Source organism: Amblyraja radiata, chromosome 8, assembly GCF_010909765.2.
Source record: "Amblyraja radiata isolate CabotCenter1 chromosome 8, sAmbRad1.1.pri, whole genome shotgun sequence".
Classification (NCBI taxonomy): domain Eukaryota; kingdom Metazoa; phylum Chordata; class Chondrichthyes; order Rajiformes; family Rajidae; genus Amblyraja; species Amblyraja radiata.
The window spans coordinates 7,471,392-7,488,991 of record NC_045963.1 but is presented as its reverse complement, the minus strand read 5'-3'; the positions used below and the strand labels follow the sequence as shown (position 1 = coordinate 7,488,991).

General features: G+C 43.4%; 1 protein-coding gene across 7 annotated transcripts in view; it reads right to left on the bottom strand.

The window, feature by feature from the left end:
• The window catches only part of birc6 (baculoviral IAP repeat containing 6), a 344,318-nt gene that overhangs the window by 79,717 nt on the left and 247,001 nt on the right, over positions 1-17,600 (bottom strand). For all 7 annotated transcript variants that reach the window (XM_033025120.1, XM_033025122.1, XM_033025124.1 and 4 more), the window contains 3 exons: positions 15,234-15,451; positions 8,673-8,837; positions 4,774-4,939 (listed from right to left, as the gene is read on the bottom strand). In XM_033025120.1, the coding sequence (XP_032881011.1) occupies positions 4,774-4,939; positions 8,673-8,837; positions 15,234-15,451 (549 nt within the window). The remainder of the gene's footprint in view (positions 1-4,773; positions 4,940-8,672; positions 8,838-15,233; positions 15,452-17,600) is intronic.

The following is a 17,600-nucleotide window of genomic DNA, read 5'->3' as shown; positions in this document are numbered from 1 at the left end:
TCCCACATCACAAACTTTATATGGGACTATAAATCCCATAGAATCCACAGACGACATTTATGCAAACCCAAAGAATTCGGTGGACTTACACTCCCCAATTTTTTGTATTACTACTGGGCAGTGAATATCAAAAATGTAATTCATTGGTTGGACAACTCAACACAACAGGCAGAATGGATAGTAATGGAGAGGATTGTTCTCCTTTTAATATAGGAGCGATCCTTCTATCCCCAATAAAATTGAATGATACAATATACAAGAGAAATCCGATTATCCATAGCACAATACGAATTTGGAGACAAATAAAATTTACTCTCAAATTAAGAAATCTATCGCTTCTCTCTCCTATAGCTAATAATCCGTCGTTTAAACCATCTATTATCGACAAAATGTTTACTCACTGGGAAAGAATAGGAATTAAAACGTTTGGAGATATGTATGAAATGGGAAACCTTTTTTCATTCCAAGAATTACAACTTAAATACAATTTGAAAGGTAATCAATATTTTAGATACTTGCAAATTTGAGATTACTTGAAGAAACATACACAAGAATAACAAACTCTGACATCAGATCCATTAGATGAAGGCATGAATAGTAAGGTGGAATTAAATAATTTAATATCATACCTGTATAATATTATTCTAAATATAGAGATACCTTCGTCAGATGTAATAAGAGAGTGGGAACAAGAACTATCTATAAAAATTTCTAAAGACAGATGGGATAAATATTTGCTATATGTACATAAATGCTCGATTAATGTAAGACACATTCTAATCCAATTTAAATTTTTACATAGACTATATTACTCGAAAACCACTGAATAAAATGTTTCCAAATGTTTCCCCCATCTGTGATAAATGTCTATCTCAAGAAGCAACCATACACATTCCTTCGTCTCCTGTATAAAACTTCATAAATTTTGGAAAGAAATCTTTGAAATCTTCTCAAAACTATTTAAAATAAAATTGGACCCTAACACAGAATTGATTATTTTCGGAACAATGGAAGCCTTCTCTGAGCTAACCTCATTTCAAAATTGGGTCCTTAACTATGGCTTGATAATGGCAAAAAAGCTTATACTCAAATTTTGGAAAAATGCACCCACCCCAACGCTTAAAATGTGGATCTCAAGCATGTCTGAAACGTTACATCTCGAAGATATGAGATTCGTTCTAGCAGGAAAATCAGAACAATTCTTAAAGATATGGTCTCCTTTCATCGATTTATTACAAGTATAATATGGTGCAACATAACTCTGGAAATTAACCGTTTCAGAACTGGGTGATGGGTGTGGAAAGATATGAAGTAGGTATATCCCTTTCTTTTCGGTTCTGGGTTTTTTTCTCTTCCTCCTTTTTCTTTTCTATTTCTTTTTTTTGCTCTTCCTTTTTGGTCTTCTCTTTTTTTCTACACCTCTATGGGCTCTTTCTCTCTATCTATCCACAAACTACTAATTGTTAACTTTTGGGGCCTACACGTCACTACTTTCCTTAATCTCTTCTTTTTTCTTCTTTTCTTGCGTCTATTATTTTTCTATTGTTAAATTAAAAACAAGAAGTTGTACACGAAATGTATTATGTTATATGCCATGGTTTATACGATTGTACATTGCTTCTAATAAAAATATTTTATAAAAAAACTTCACTCTTCAATTCCATTTTCTCCTCATCTGGTTTGTAAACTGGGCATTCAGTTATTCTCTTTAGGGACTTTAAATCCCAAGTCCCTCCAGTTCCTTTAACATAGTTACGAACTTTAAAATGTTGTTGTCTCTGGGGTACTTCTCCTGCACTCCACTCAGAATCAAAGAATCACAGAGCAAGGCCCTTCGGCCCAACTCATTCATGGAAACCAAGAGCAAGTCACATCTGCCAACATTTGCCCCACATTAATCTAAACCTTTCCTATCCATGTATCTGTCAAAGTATCTTTTAAAAGCTGTTATTGTACCTGCTCCAATTACTTCCTCTGGAAGCTTGTACCATACACCGACCACCCTCAATGAGAAGTTGCCCCACAGGTTCCTATTAAATCTTGCCCCTCTCACCTTAAACCAACATCCTCTGGTTTTTGATTCCCTTACGCTGGGCAAAAGAGTCTGTGCATTCGCCCCATCTATTCCCCTCATGATTTTGTACACCTCTATAAGATCACCCATCAACCTCCTGTGCTCCACACAAAAGAGTCCTAGCCTGCGCTCCAAGGAAGAGTCCCAACCTTAGCCGCAACGGTAGAGTTGGTGCCTTACAGCGCCAGACATGGGGTTCGATTCTGACTCTTTCCCCCCCCCCCCCCCCCCTCCCACAACAATCAGTCTGAAGAAGGGTCCCAACTCGAAACGTTGCCTATCTATTTTCTCCAGCGATGCGGGTCACCAAGTTACTCCAGCACTTAAGTTTTTTTTTTGTAATCCGACAATTGCAGTTTCTAGTTTCTAAATCTGACTATCTACCCTATCTATTTCAAGCAAAAAACAAAGATCTGGAGGAACTCAGCGAGTCAAGCACCATCTGTGGAGGAAATGGACAGACGACATTTCAGGACGGGACACTGGGCAGGGGAGGAAGCTGGAAAATGGAGGTAAGGTGGGGCAAACCTTGAAAGTGATATGTGGAGACGAGTGAATTGGTGGAGCACATGGCAAAGGCCAGGGCTGGAAAGGAGACAAAACCGTGTCAGATAATGAGAATATCCTAGTTAATGATAAATTCTAGTGTAAAATATTTTATTAAGTAAAAGATTAACTTGACTTTTTTGGATTCTGAATAAAGTGAAGTTTTATAATTCTGTACTGTAGAGGAGCTGTGGTAATAGAAAGCCTGCATTCAAGCTGCTCTGATAGTGCTTCCTGCTATGCCCAAGCAAAAGACCATTGACAATAGTGGGAGAGGATGTATTTCCTTGGGACTTGGTAGTTTCTGTAAACAGAAATCTTCTGGCTGTTACTGATATTGATGATTTCATTGTTAAGACGGAATTGCAAATGTTTTTGCTTTTGACTAAGTTCCTGGTGTTTCGAAGTTTATGATCAACAGTTTGTAATTGATATAACCACAAGATGACAAGTATTGTATTGGTGACAAGTATACTTTGAATGGGTACACCCTGCCATTGATTTGTGTTAAACGTCATTGCTGCAACTCTGTATAAACATGTGACTATGTTTCCAAAATACTACAAAAAATGCTGTATGTCTTCATTCATTAGAGTAGTAGCTCAGAGGAGTTAAGTGTCTGATGCATACTTGACTCTGTATCCCTGACACTCTCGCCGACTGATGATCAGTGAAGATTGTGTTGGTTTACCTAACCTATTGTGAGTTGTCTGTTTTAAGTATTGAACCTTAACAATAAGTAAAGAAGAGAAGTGAAATGTAAAGTTTAGATCGATCCTGCATGGGAAGAGGCCATGTGGTGCACCAAGTCCACACCAACAATTAATCACCCTGGGGGGACAGGGGGAAATGGTCGACTCAGGGATGGAGGATGAGCAGAAGGAGGAGGGGAGATAGTGAGAAGAATGTGTACACACCTGGATGGTGGTGAGATGCACGGGAAGAGAGGGAGGGTGGGGTATTATTTGAAACTGGAGAATTCAATGTTTACATTTCATCCCAGCAGCCTCTGCATACAACACATCGTTCTCTGATGTTTCCACCACCTTTATTGTGATCCCAGCAACAGCCTCATCTTCCCACCCCGATCTCCTTGCAGCTTCTGCACAGACCACTCCCTTCAAAACTCCTTGGTTCACTCCTCAGTCGCACGCAACTCGACCCTCCCCGAGGTACTTTCCTCTGCAACCGCCATAGATGTAACACCTGCATCTCCTCTCACTTCCATCCAGGGACAACAGCAGTCCCTCCAGGTGAAACGGGTTCAGGTGCACCCTCCAAACCTCTACTACTAAATACCCTGCTCCTTATGTGGCCTCCTTTGCATCAGCATGACCAAGCATAGACAAGGCAACCATTTTGCTGAACATTTGCACTCTGTGCACTAAGGCTCCCGGTTGCTGACAACTTTAACTTGCCTTCCCATCTCATACCAACCTTTCTGTCCTTGGACTCCTGCATTGCTGGAGTGTGACCACATGCAAACTTGAGAAACAGCACCTCGTATACCATCCTAATGGTACAAGCACCAAATTCACCAATTTCAACTAACATCCCCTGGACCCCCCCCTTCCCCTCTCTTTTCTTACCTTCAACCCCCACTGTTGCTCCAGCACTTTGTGTTTTGATCAAGATCTGCAGTTCCTTGTGTCTCTCTCTGTTACCCGATCAATTTCTCTCCTAATTTTATGTACTTCTATCACCTCTGATGTTCCAGAACAATACAACTGTGTCCAACCTCTCCTTATACTCTCTAATCCAGGCAACATCCTTTAAACATCTTCTGAATTCTCACCAAAATCTTCCTTCCTGTAATGCGGTGACCAGAACAGCACAATAGTCCACATGTGAACGAACTGAAGTTTTATACGGATGCAATTTGACTTCCTGACTTTCACACTTTGATGATAGGAGCAAAGCAGAAGAATTTTTACAACAATACAGTAGCTTTGTAGTTGCCAATAATATGACTGGCTTTCCTTATAATAATTTAGAATTGAATTCGGCAGCTATTCAAACTCTAGCCTCTGGAACAGTGGTCCAGTACTCTGGCTGTTAGTCCACTGAACATTCTACAAAGCTGCAATTCCACACACTTGAGATATGAAAAGCACTTCCGTCGCTAATCATGCAATGTTATTTAGACTACATACCCGAGTCATTCCTCAGATAGGATGACATGGCAGGAATAAGACAGGATTGGCTGAGCAGCTCCACAAGTACAGAGGGAAGGGCATTACTGTTTTGTCCTCTACTTTCACCATTGTGTAGATCTCCAGGTAAATTGCTGCCTCTAGGATTTATGTAACTAGCGAGAACCTAGAAGTTCAAAAAAACAACAAGAAATATCATAGAGCATATATAGTTGTTAATATCAAAGCATCTTGTAGAGTAAAGAGCATTTACTTGAATTATGGGGAGGGATTGAATAGGCTGAGCTTGAGTAGTCTGGAGCAAAGGGGGCAGAGGGTAAACTGGAGGCATATAAAATTATAAGCAGCAACACCAGCATAGTTTGAACATATTTCCCATGGTAAGGGTATCAAAAAAGAGCACGTATTTGGGGTGGGAGGATGGAGTTTTAAAAGGATTTGAGAGGAAGGGTTTATTTTAAAGTGTGGTTGATAACAAACCCACTGCCAAAGAAGGTGAAATGAGATACAATTTCTGCTTTTAAGAGACACCTGGGCACTTAAAAATGCAAAGTATAGAAGGATATTGATCTAATGCAGAGAAATTAGATTAGTATAGATGGGGGAAAGGAGGTCAGCAAAGATGAGGTGAGCGCAAAGGCAATCTCTCAGGTACATCTCTGTAGATTTTGCACTGACACTGATTACCATCCCAAGTTAAAATAATCAACCAATGTCTCCGAACACGTTTTTCAGAGAATGTTTGAAAGTCCAACAGGTTTCAACTTTTGTTTGTTATTTATTCTGGAACAGGATATACCTGAAAGCACCAGGTCAATTAGGTGTGTGGTCCGATGTACTTCAACAGGCTACGAACGACTTCAAACGAACGGCTGTTATTATTAAAATGGCCATAAACACAAGGGACAGAATAATTGGGAAGAGTTGACAGAGAAGGAGATTGCATTTGGGTACAAATGCCAAAAGTCTTCAGCCTTCCCAATATTCAGATGGTCAGCTTCATTGAGACTAAATATCAGTCTTGCAGCTTCATAGTATAGAGGGATGTATCGTCAAGAGGCAATTAAGACATTTATTAAATTAGGGATGCTAGAAATATTTTAATGAGTTTGGGCACCATTTGTGGAAAAAGGCAGTTAGCATTTCAAATTAAGTGGTCGATCTGGATTGTTCATTTGTTCTCCCACAATGAAGTTGTTGTCGGTGGTGAATACCACCAAGGGAACACATTAATATGAGGAAAGCTATTAAAGCAAACTAGAAGGAAAGATGAAATTACAAAAATCGACATTTTTTGGGGCGAGGGAGAGGTAAAGCAAAATTCATAGCAAAAGGATTTGAGTATAGGAGCAGGGAGGTTCTACTGCAGTTATACAGGGTCTTGGTGAGACCACACCTGGAATATTGCGTACAGTTTTGGTCTCCTAATCTGAGGAAGGACATTCTTGCCATAGAGGGAGTACAGAGAAGGTTCACCAGACTGATTCCTGGGATGTCAGGACTTTCATATGAAGAAAGACTGGATAGACTGGTTTGTAGTCGCTAGAATTTAGAAGATTGAGGGGGGATCTTATAGAAACTTACAAAATTCTTAAGGGGTTGGACAGGCTAGATGCAGGAAGATTGTTCCCGATGTTGGGGAAGTCCAAAACAAGGGGTCACAGTTTAAGGATAAGGGGGAAATCTTTTAGGACCGAGATGAGGAAAACATTTTTCACACAGAGTGGTGAATCTGTGGAATTCTCTGCCACAGAAGGTAGTTGAGGCCAGTTCATTGGCTATATTTAAGAGGGAGTTAGATGTGGCCCTTGTGGCTAAAGGGATCAGGGGGTATGGAGAGAAGGCAGGTACAGGATACTGAGCTGGATGATCAGCCATGATCATATTGAATGGCGGTGCAGGCTCGAAGGGCCGAATGGCCTACTCCTGCACCTATTTTCTATGTTTCTATGTCTATGGAAAGAAACTATTGTCAGAGGTGGCTTGACTGCAATTGGTTGTGAAAAACTGGAATCGAGAGATAACCACATCGAACAGGAAAAGACACTGAAAACGAATGTGGGTCAAAGGCTGCAGGAGAGTCAGGTGGACAAATATAAGTCACAACCAATGTTGTTCATGCTGGTAACAGTTGGCAAGTCAGGCAGCAATTCTGCAAAAAAAAGTTAACTGTGACTCAGGGATTGGTGCTGGGCCCATTGCTGTTTATATCAATGATATGGACGGCGAGATTAGCAAATTTACAGATAACACAAAAGTGGATGGTATTGCGGGTAGTGAAGATGAAGATGGGTGTGAAATATTGCAGCAGGATCTTGATCGATTGGCCAGGCGGGCTGAGGAATGGTTGATGGAATTTAATATAGAGAAATGTGAGGTGGTGCATTTTGGAAAGTCTAACATGGGCAGGACCTACACAGTGGTTAGTAGGGCTCTGGGGAGTGTTGTAGAGCAGAAGGACAGATACATGCTTAGGACAGGTTTGGAGGGTTATGGACCAAGCCATGCAAGTGGGACTAGTGTAGCGGGGACATTGTTGGCCGGTGTGGGCGAGTTGGGCCGAAGGGCCTGTTTCCACGCTGTATTAATCTATGACTATGATCTAATAGTGCAGGTACATCGTTCCTTAAAGGTGACATTACAGGTAGATAAGGTGGTCAAAAAGGCTTTTGGCCTTCACCAGTCAGAGTATTGAATATAGAAGTTGGGAGGTCATGTTGCAGTTATACAAGATATTGGTGAGGTCGCATTTATAGTATTGTGTTCAGTTCTGGGCACCATGTTACAGGAAAGATGTTGTCAAGTTGGAAAGGGTACAGAGAAGATTTACGAGGATGTTGCCAGGACTCGAGAGTCTGAGCTATAGGGAAAGGTTGGGATTCTATTTCTTGGAGCGCAGGAGGATGAGGGGTGATCTTCTAGAGAGGTGTATTAAATAATGTGGAATAGATCGGGTAGATGCACAGAGTCTTTTGCACAGAGTAGGGGAATCGTGAGCCAGAGGACGTAGCTTCAAGGTGAAGGAGAAAAAATTTAATAGGAATCCGAGGACTAACTTTTTTACATAAAGGTGGTGGGTGTATGGAACAAGCAGCCAGAGGAGATAGTTGAGGCTGGGACTATCCCATCGTGTATGAAACAGTTAGACAGGTACATGGATGCGACAGGTTGGAGGGATATGGACCAAGCGCAGGCAAGTGGGACTAGTGTAGCTGGGACATTGTTGGCTGGTGTGGGCGAGTTGGGCTGAAGGGCCTGTTTCCACACTGTATCACTCTATGACTCCATAATAGGGGAAGGACTAATAGGACAAAGATAATCTCTGACATGACAAAGGATATTCTGCATAATGTATCAATTATTTTTCTTTCACCACATATGCTGCCTGACATGCTGAGTATTTCCAGCATTTGTTTCATTTGTTTTCAATTTTCATTTTCTGGTTAGTATCCGTTTGATACCTTGGCAAGGGGAGAAACTTGAGAAAAGGTATTCAGAATGTTGTGGGGAAGGGCCACATTGAGCCACATAGACATCCAGGTGAAGTTGAAAATCAAGCCTATGATCCTAATCCTGCGGGCAAAAAACCCCTACATGGCCTTCACACCAGCATCTAGGGTAAGGGTCGGGTGATGCAAGAAGGCAGCTGGCAGTGACTACAATACACCAGGAGCTATTCCAAGGAGTGACCATAGAAAATGGCAAATTTTACAGTGGAGCACATCATGTGATTTGGGATGCACACAAGACTTGCTTAAAATGTTCACTCTTTGGGTTGAAAGCAGCCAGAATGAAGGCATTGAAAGAAAAGGAGGCAAATTGAAATAAGGTATGAAACATTCTTAAGTATGTAACTCATTATCATTCAGAATTCTCAGAACAATTCATTCAGGACGTACCTGCAGAAGGCAGGTCACATGCTCTTCTTCCAGTCTCTGCTTGGTTAGTGCTTGCTCCACATCCCAGCCTGATGCAGTTGAACCGGTTCCAAAGCCTGTTCCTTTGGCCCAATATAATTGTTGGTCTTCAGTGGAAGAATTTGCTTGTGTATTGGAAACTTGTGGCTTTTTTTTACAAGGAGGGGTGAAAAAAAAGTTTTTACTAATCAAAGACACAATTGACATCTAAGCAAACATATATAAAAGGACATATAAAAACAAATTTATTTTGTTTTAACAAACTATTCACATTAACTGATAAGCTATTAGTCCTGTGCTTTGACTAACATTCTTCACCAGCCAACTGGTTTGGATATAATGACTCGTTTAGTTCTGAATAGCAATTTGATCCAAACTAACAACTTACTTGAGCCGGATGCTGGAGTAACTTATGCTGGAGCCGAGATCTACAAGGATGTTGCCAAGAATTGAGGAGCTGAGATATTGGGAGAGCACCCACACACAACTGACTGACTTCATCCACTTCACCACCAACTTCCATCCGGCCCTCCAATACACCTGGACCATTTCCGACACTTCCCTACCATTCCTTGACCTCACCATCTCCATCGCAGGGGACAGACTTCTGACCGACATACACTGCAAACCACTGACTCACATGGTACCCTCCACATGTACCTGCCCAAATGTCTTTCAAACGTTGTGATAGTACATGCCTCAATTTCCCCCTCTAGCACCTCCTTCTGGCCTGCGCAAACTCTCCCAATAGCTCAGCTCCTCAATTCTTGGCAACATCCTTGTAGATCTCGGCTGCACCCTTTCCAGCTTAACAACACCTTTCCTATAACAGGATGATCAAAACTGAACACAATACTCCAAATGTAGCCTTACCAAAGTCTTGTAGTTCTGTAACATAAACCTCCCAACATCTGTAGAGTAAACCCTCGTTATAACGGACCATGGGGGGGAATGGTGTCTATTATTGATGATTGTCGACTATAACCAAGTACGGCATTATTGTAGTTGAGACAAAGAACTGCAGATGATTGTTAATACACAAAAGGACACAGAGTGCTGGAGTACCTCAGCGGGTCAGGAAGCATCTCTGGAGAACATGGATAGATGACATTGGGATCCTTCTACAGACTGCTAAGTTACTCCAGCATTATCTGTCGTTTCACCTGAAAACTAGGTGCTAAAGCTGCAGGTCTGCACCAGCGAGTCCTTCTTTGCCCACCGCAGCTAATTTTCAAATTTTCAGATGCTGCAAACCTTGGAACGGACATGAACCAATGAGACAGACAGAACCATAAAATCCAGATTCAGATTCAGATTCAGATTCAATTTTAATTGTCATTGTCAGTGTACAGTACAGAGACAACGAAATGCATTTAGCATCTCCCTGGAAGAGCGACATAGCAAATGATTTAAATAAATAATAATAAGTGATAATAAGTGTCCGGGGGGTGGGGGGGTGATTGGCAGTCACCGAGGTACGTTGTTGAGTAGAGTGACAGCCGCCGGGAAGAAGCTGTTCCTGGACCTGCTGGTTCGGCAACGGAGAGACCTGTAGCGCCTCCCGGATGGTAGGAGGGTAAACAGTCCATGGTTGGGGTGAGAGCAGTCCTTGGCGATGCTGAGCGCCCTCCGCAGAAAACGCTTGCTTTGGACAGACTCAATGGAGGGGAGCGAGGAACCGGTGATGCGTTGGGCAATTTTCACCACCCTCTGCAATGCCTTCCGGTCGGAGACAGAGCAGTTGCCATACCATACTGTGATGCAGTTGGTAAGGATGCTCTCGATGGTGCAGCGGTAGAAGTTCACCAGGATCTGAGGAGACAGATGGACCTTCTTCAGTCTCCTCAGGAAGAAGAGACGCTGGTGAGCCTTCTTGATCAGAGTTGAGGTATTGTGGGTCCAAGAGAGGTCATCGGAGATGTTGACTCCCAGGAACCTGAAGCTAGAAACACGTTCCACCTCCGTCCCGTTAATGTGGATGGGGGTGTGCGTGCCGCCCCTGGACTTCCTGAAGTCTACAATGAGCTCCTTGGTCTTCTTGGAGTTAAGGGCCAGGTTGTTGTCAGCGCACCATGCTGCTAAGTGCTGGACCTCCTCCCTGTAGGCCGACTCATCGTTGTTGCTGATGAGGCCAATCACCGTTGTATCATCTGCATACTTGATGATGGTGTTAGTACCATGTACAGGTGTGCAGTCATAGGTGAAGAGGGAGTAGAGGAGGGGGCTCAGCACACAGCCCTGTGGAACGCCGGTGTTCAGGGTGAGGGTTGAAGAGGTGTGCTTGTCTAACCTAACAGACTGGGGTCTGTTGGTTAGAAAGTATGGATAAGCATCAGATGAAACTTAATGCTGAGAAATATGAACATTTTGGTAAGCATCTCTGGAGAGAAGGAATGGGTGACATTTCGGGTCGAGACCCTTCTTCAGACTGATGTCGGTGGAGTGTCTGAAGAAGGATCTCCACCCGAAACGTTACCCATTCCTTCTCTCCACAGATGCTGCCTGTCCTGCTAAGTTACTCCACAGTCTGAAGAAGGGTTTCGGCCCGAAACGTCGCCTATTTCCTTCGCTCCATAGATGCTGCTGCACCCGCTGAGTTTCTCCAGCATTTTTGTGTACCTTGGACAGGTACATGTTTGGGATCAATTTAGAAGATTATGGGCCAAACGCAGGCATGTGAGACGAATGTAGATGGGACATGTTGGCCGGTGTGGGCAAGTTGAACCGAAGGGTCTGTTTCCACATGGCATGACTCTATGCCCTCCACTCCAAACTCCAAGTTATTAATATATATATTTTTAAAAGCAATGCTCATTGAGCCCACTAGTGGGAAACGCCGAGCTGTAGTCAGTGAACAACAGCCTGACGTAAGTGTTATTATTGTCCAAGTGGTCCAATGCAAAGTGAGATTGCATCCACCGTTGACCTGTTGTGGCGGTAGGCAAATTGTAGCGGGACCAGCCTCTTGTTGAGGTAGGAGTTGATATGCACCATAACCAACCTCACAAAGCACTTCATCACCACAGATGTTAGTGCCACCAGTCGATAGTCGCTGAGGCACGTCACTTTACTCTTATTGATGTCCACTTAAAGCAGGTGGGAACCTCAGACCTCAGTAATGAGAGGTTGAAGATGTCCACAAAAACTCCAGCCAGTTGGTCCGTGCAGGCTTTGAAAACGCGATCAGGTACACCGTCGGGTCAAGACGCTTTAAGAGGGTTCACCCTCCTGAAGGATTCTCTGTCGTCGGCTTGGGTAACTAAGATTGTAACACCATTAGGGGCCATGGGGGCTCGGGAGCGCACATCAGTATTCTCCCTATCAATGTGTGTGTGTAGAACGCAGTAAGCTTGTCCAGAAATAACGCCTCGCTGTCACTAGAGCTGCTCCCTGGTTTGTAGAAAGTGATGGCATGGAAGCCCTGCCAAGGATGCCGAACACCTGTCTCATCCTCCAATTTATGGCAAAACATTTAGCCTTTTTGATTGATGGCCTTATCAAGATCATACTTGGATCTCTTATATGACAGGAATGCCCAAGATCTGGTCCTATGAAGATTGCGGACCTCCTGGTTCACCCAAGGTTTCTGGTGAGGAACACTCGGAGTGACTCATGGGAACACACTCCTCCACACATTTCCGTATGAAGTTGGTAACAACAGTAGCATATTCATTCTGGTCCGTTGCAGAGTCCTTCAACATCGCACAGTCTACTGACTCCAAGCAATCTCGCAGTTGTTCCTCTGTCTCCCCTGACCAGCTCTGTGCAGTCCTCACCACGGGGGGGGGGGGGGGGGGGGGGGGTGCACTCTTCAGTCACTGCCTATACACAAGAAAGAGGAGCACAGCCAAGTGATCTTTGATGGGTGAGGGTGTTTGAACCTCTGGTGCTGCAGGACATGTGCAGGTAGCAGTTTGGGAGTGATTTCTTCAAGCTGGCTTTACTGAAGTCCCAGGCAATGATGGCAAAGCACTGGGGTATTGCATCTGTTGTTTGCTGACCACAGTGTGCAGCTCCTCCAGTGCTTCATGAGTATCTGCCAGGGGTGGGATGTAGACTGCATCTTGATGATGGAGGTGAATTCATTCAGGAGCTAGAAGCGGTAGCACCTCACCGCCGGGTGTTCCAAGTGCGGAGAGCAGGAGTTGCACAAGGAATGCTACATCTGAGCATTGAGGTACAAACACAGTGGGGTACAAACCACAGCCTCTCTCTTTGATGTACATCAATCACATTTTGCTCATTGACTCTCCATTACTTCAAACAAAACTATCAAGTTAGTTTGACATGATTTTCCTACAAAGTCCCCTAAGTGGGACAGGCCCATTACTCCAGCTTATTGTGTCTATCTTCGGTTTGAACCATCTGAGGTTCCTTCCTATCCAAATCTACAAATGTTTGCAGGATTATGACAAGATGCTCTGCAATTTTCTTTCTTGCTTCCTTCACCATTCCAGGATTCATCTCATCTGGACCAGGGTATTTATCCAATCCATGTGCAGCTACCTAATACATTCTGTTTTTCAGCATTCAGCTCATCCAGAATCTGAATTATTTAGATTATTGTGTACAATAAGGGTTCATGGGGTTGAGTGTAAGACATTACGATGGAAAGAGGATCAGTTAACAGGCAGAAAACAAAGGTAAGAAATAGTGCAGTGCACTACAGAGGCAGTGCAGCATAGATGTGAATCCTGCGATGATGTGATTATCTTACAAGAAAAGATGAAGCATAAAAGGCACCAACTCCCAGGCATTAAGAAGCATTTGTAAACATTTAATGAAGTGCACAAGCTGGCATAGCTTGACAGGATGCAGGCATTTAAGAGACATTTGGATCGGCACATGGATATGCAGGGCATGAAGGAATACGGATTATGTGCAGGTAGATAACAGTTGGTCTTGGCATTAACTTCGACACAGACATTGTGAACCAAGGGCCTGTTCCTGCGCTGTACTGTTAGTCACAGAGATACAAGTGTGGAAACAGGTCCTTCCGCCCAACTTGCCCACTCCGGCCAACATGTCCCAGCTACACTGGTCCCACCTGCCCACGTCTGACCCATGTCCCTCCAAACCTGACCTATCCATGTATCGGTCTAACTGTTTCTTAGTTAGATAGTCCCTGCATCAACTACCTCCTCTAACAGATTGTTACATACCCCACCACCATGTGTGTGAAAATGTTACCTCACAGATTCCTATTAAATCTTTTCCCCCTTCACCTTAAACCTATGTCATCTTGTCCTCAATTCACCTACTCTGGGCAAGAGACTCTGCATCTACCCCATCTATTCCTTTCATGATTTTATCCACCTCGATAAGATCACCCCTCATCCTCCTGCGCTCCAAGGAATACAGTCCCAGCCTACTAGGAATTCTGTTCTAGCAAACATGTTATAGTGCCAATATATTTCTGTGCTGAGGGTGTGTGGAACCAAAAAGGCATTACCTCAGGGTAAATTGATGCTCGGTGATTAAGTATGGAGGCTAAAGTAGGTGGACTATAATTGTGGGGTGATGGGTTGAAAGAATCAGGTCACAAAGTGGTCCAAATCATATCAGTTATTTATAAAAGCTGCTTCTTAAAAAAAAATCTAGATTATTTCGTAATAATTAATTGCTGCGGTAGAATTGAACTTTTATGTAATTTAGCCAGCGCTTTACCATATTAGAGAAAATATTTGTGAGGGAACGTAAAATTATTGTCAATTAAAACAATTTGTGAAAATTACATATAGAATCTACGATCATTTGCAGAGAGTAATGTAAATGAAAACAATGTACTATCCAACAAACCACAGGTATCACAGAACATTATTAAATAACAGATTTAAGCAGATGCCGATAAGTGATAAAAACCGTACACACCTTCACACACTGATCAGATTTTAAAACCACTTTATATAGCGACATTATTAAAACTACTGAACATCGCCTCTTTACTACGGTCCGCGCGTCCAGAAGACCTCCTGAAGGGCCACGCGGCCAGAAGGCTTCCCGACGGGCCGCGGCTGTGGACCGGGAACGTGGCCAGAGGCCTTTATCGAGGCGCCGCGGTCTCAATGCCTCCCGGATCACAGTGTAGAAGCCCAGGTCGGGGCTTTGTGGGTAGAAGCCAATAGGGTCGGGCGAAGCGGCCGACAGAGTGCGCGGCTGGAGCCCGGGTCGGTACCATGGAGGCGGGAAGTGGGACGTCGACAGCGGCGAGGCCTCGGCGGAGGCAACGGTGAAGCGTCGTGACGATGGGGCTTCGGCGGTGGTGAAGCCTCGCGGCGGCGGCAATGCCTCGCGGGTGGACGAGAGCGTTGAGGAACCACCGTGAGGGGGGGGGGAAGAACAATGGAGGACCCAGTGTGGGGGGGTCCACCTTGCGGGAGGTGGGGAAGGACAATGGGGACCTGGCGTGAGGGAACTGTTGGGGTGCGGTGGGGGGGAAGGAGAGCCTGCATGCTTTGTAACTTTGTCAGCACCGACAATAAAGTATTCCTATTCCTAAATAGAATTAAAATGTGGATTTGATTTATAACCTGATTAACTCACCTCTGCCTGGTTGACGTTTGCATTGGGAACTCTTGGAGCATGGTGGCTTAGTGCAGACAGACAAGCAAGGATTAGATGAATTGCTCCAATCTCCAAAGCCATTCGTCTAAGGAGGACGCCATCATCAGTAGTCAATGGCGTGGTACTGAATAAAGTGCGCAGAACATGGAATGGAAGTGTTGGAAGAACATTTGCCGATGGGGACTGTAGGATGTGACCTGAGAATTTACAGAAAATTAAAATGATTTGAAACATGTTGTTTTATCAACTGGATGCTATACTACCAAACTCAAAATCCATTTTCAGTAACTGGAGGATCTATGTTTACAAATTTTCATCAAAAATTGCAAATGACATATAGAAACGACCCACTATTCAATATATTCAAAACAGCTGTATAAACACATTTGTTTTTCATAATGCACTTTCTCATTACATGATGCCATTTCCTACAAAGAACTAGCGACTAAGAGTATGATAGACCAAAAAGCTGGAGTAACTCAGCTGGTCAGACAGCATCTCTAGAGTGATGTCTGCAGATCTCTGGAGCTCAGTCTGAAGAAGGGTCTCGACACAAAATGCCAACTATTCCTTTTCTCCAGAGATGTGTCCATCTTCAGTTTAAACAGCATCTGAGTTCCTTCCTACACATAGTGACTAAGAGTGTTATATTTTTTGGTTGTCCTTTGGGTTCAAGGATAACTTGGTTCCATTCCAGTCTATGGGATGTGAGGAGGCCAATGATGCCAATGTTTGGCCCTGCAAATGGGACATGAGGTGCTCAGCAAGACAGATGGGTGGGAGCTGGAGCTGTTCTACTGCCAGTTATACTGGGCATCTGTGCGCATCTAAGCATGGACTTCATTCCCTGACCCCATTAATATCTCAGGCCAAAGAAAACACTTGTGATAAGAGAAAATTAATAAACAATTCAGGGCAGCTGCATATGAAGGAAGAGAAACAAATATAATGTTTCAGGTCAAAGATGCTTTGACACTCAATCCACTGTTGGACAAGCCACATTGTTTGCATGCCCGACTTGGATTATGCACCAAGATGATTCAAGAACATTTTAAAAGCCTCCCTTGAAAAAGTACAACATTTTAGGAGCCACTGGCTCATGAATGATCAAAGCAACAATAATCTTGACCATATTGATAATTGATATTGAACATACAATAGTGCAACAGAGGAACCAGGATGTCAATTTAAACGACACATCTGTCATCAAGCAGCCATATTCCAACATGTACAGTGCCTTCCATAATGTTTGAGACAAAGACCCATCATTTATTTATTTGCCTCTGTACTCCACAATTTGAGATTTGTAATAGAAAAAAAATCACATGTGGTTAAAGTGCACATTGTCAGATTTTATTAAAGGCCATTTTTATACATTTTGGTTGCACCGTGTAGAAATTACAGCTGTGTTTATACATAGTCCCCCCATTTCAGGGCATCATAATGTTTGGGACACAGCAATGTCATGTAAATGAAAGTAGTCATGTTTAGTATTTTGTTGCATATCCATTGCATGCAATGACTGCTTGAAGTCTGTGATTCATGGACATCACCAGTTGCTGGGTGTCTTCTCTGGTGATGCTCTGCCAGGCCTGTATTGCAGCCATCTTTAGCTTATGTTTGTTTTGGGGGCTAATCCCCTTCAGTTTTCTCTTCAGCATATAAAAGGGATGCACAATTGTGTTCAGGTTGGGCGATTGACTTGGCCACTAAAGAATTGACCATTTTTTAGCTTTGAAAAACTCTTTTGTTGCTTTAGCAGTATGTTTGGGATTATTGTCTTGTTGTAGAATGAACTGCCGGCCAATGAGTTGTGAGGCATTTGTTTGAACGAGCAGATAGGATGTGTCTATACACTTCAGAATTCATATTACTACCATCAGCAGTTGTATCATCAATGAAAATAGGTGAGCCAATACCTTCAGCAGCTATACATGCCCAGGCCATAACACCCCCACCACCGTGTTTCAATAGACAATAGGTGCAGGAGTAGGCCATTCGGCCCTTTGAACCAGCACCACCATTCAATGTGATCATGGCTGATCACAGATGAGGTGGTATGCTTTGGATCTTGGGCAGTTTCCCCTCTCCTACACAAGCCCTTTTTCCAGAACTGTGGTTGCTCTTTTAAGTACTTCTTGGCAAACTGTAACCCGGCCATCCTAGATTTGCGGCTAACCAGTGGTTTGCATCTTGCAGTGTTGCCTCTGTATTTCTGTTCATGAAGTCTTCTGCGGACAGTGGTCATTGACACCTGATTCCTGAAGAGTGTTTCTGATCTGTCGGACAGGTGTTTGGGGATTTTTCTTTATTGTAGAGAGAATTCTTCTGTCATCAGCTGTGGAG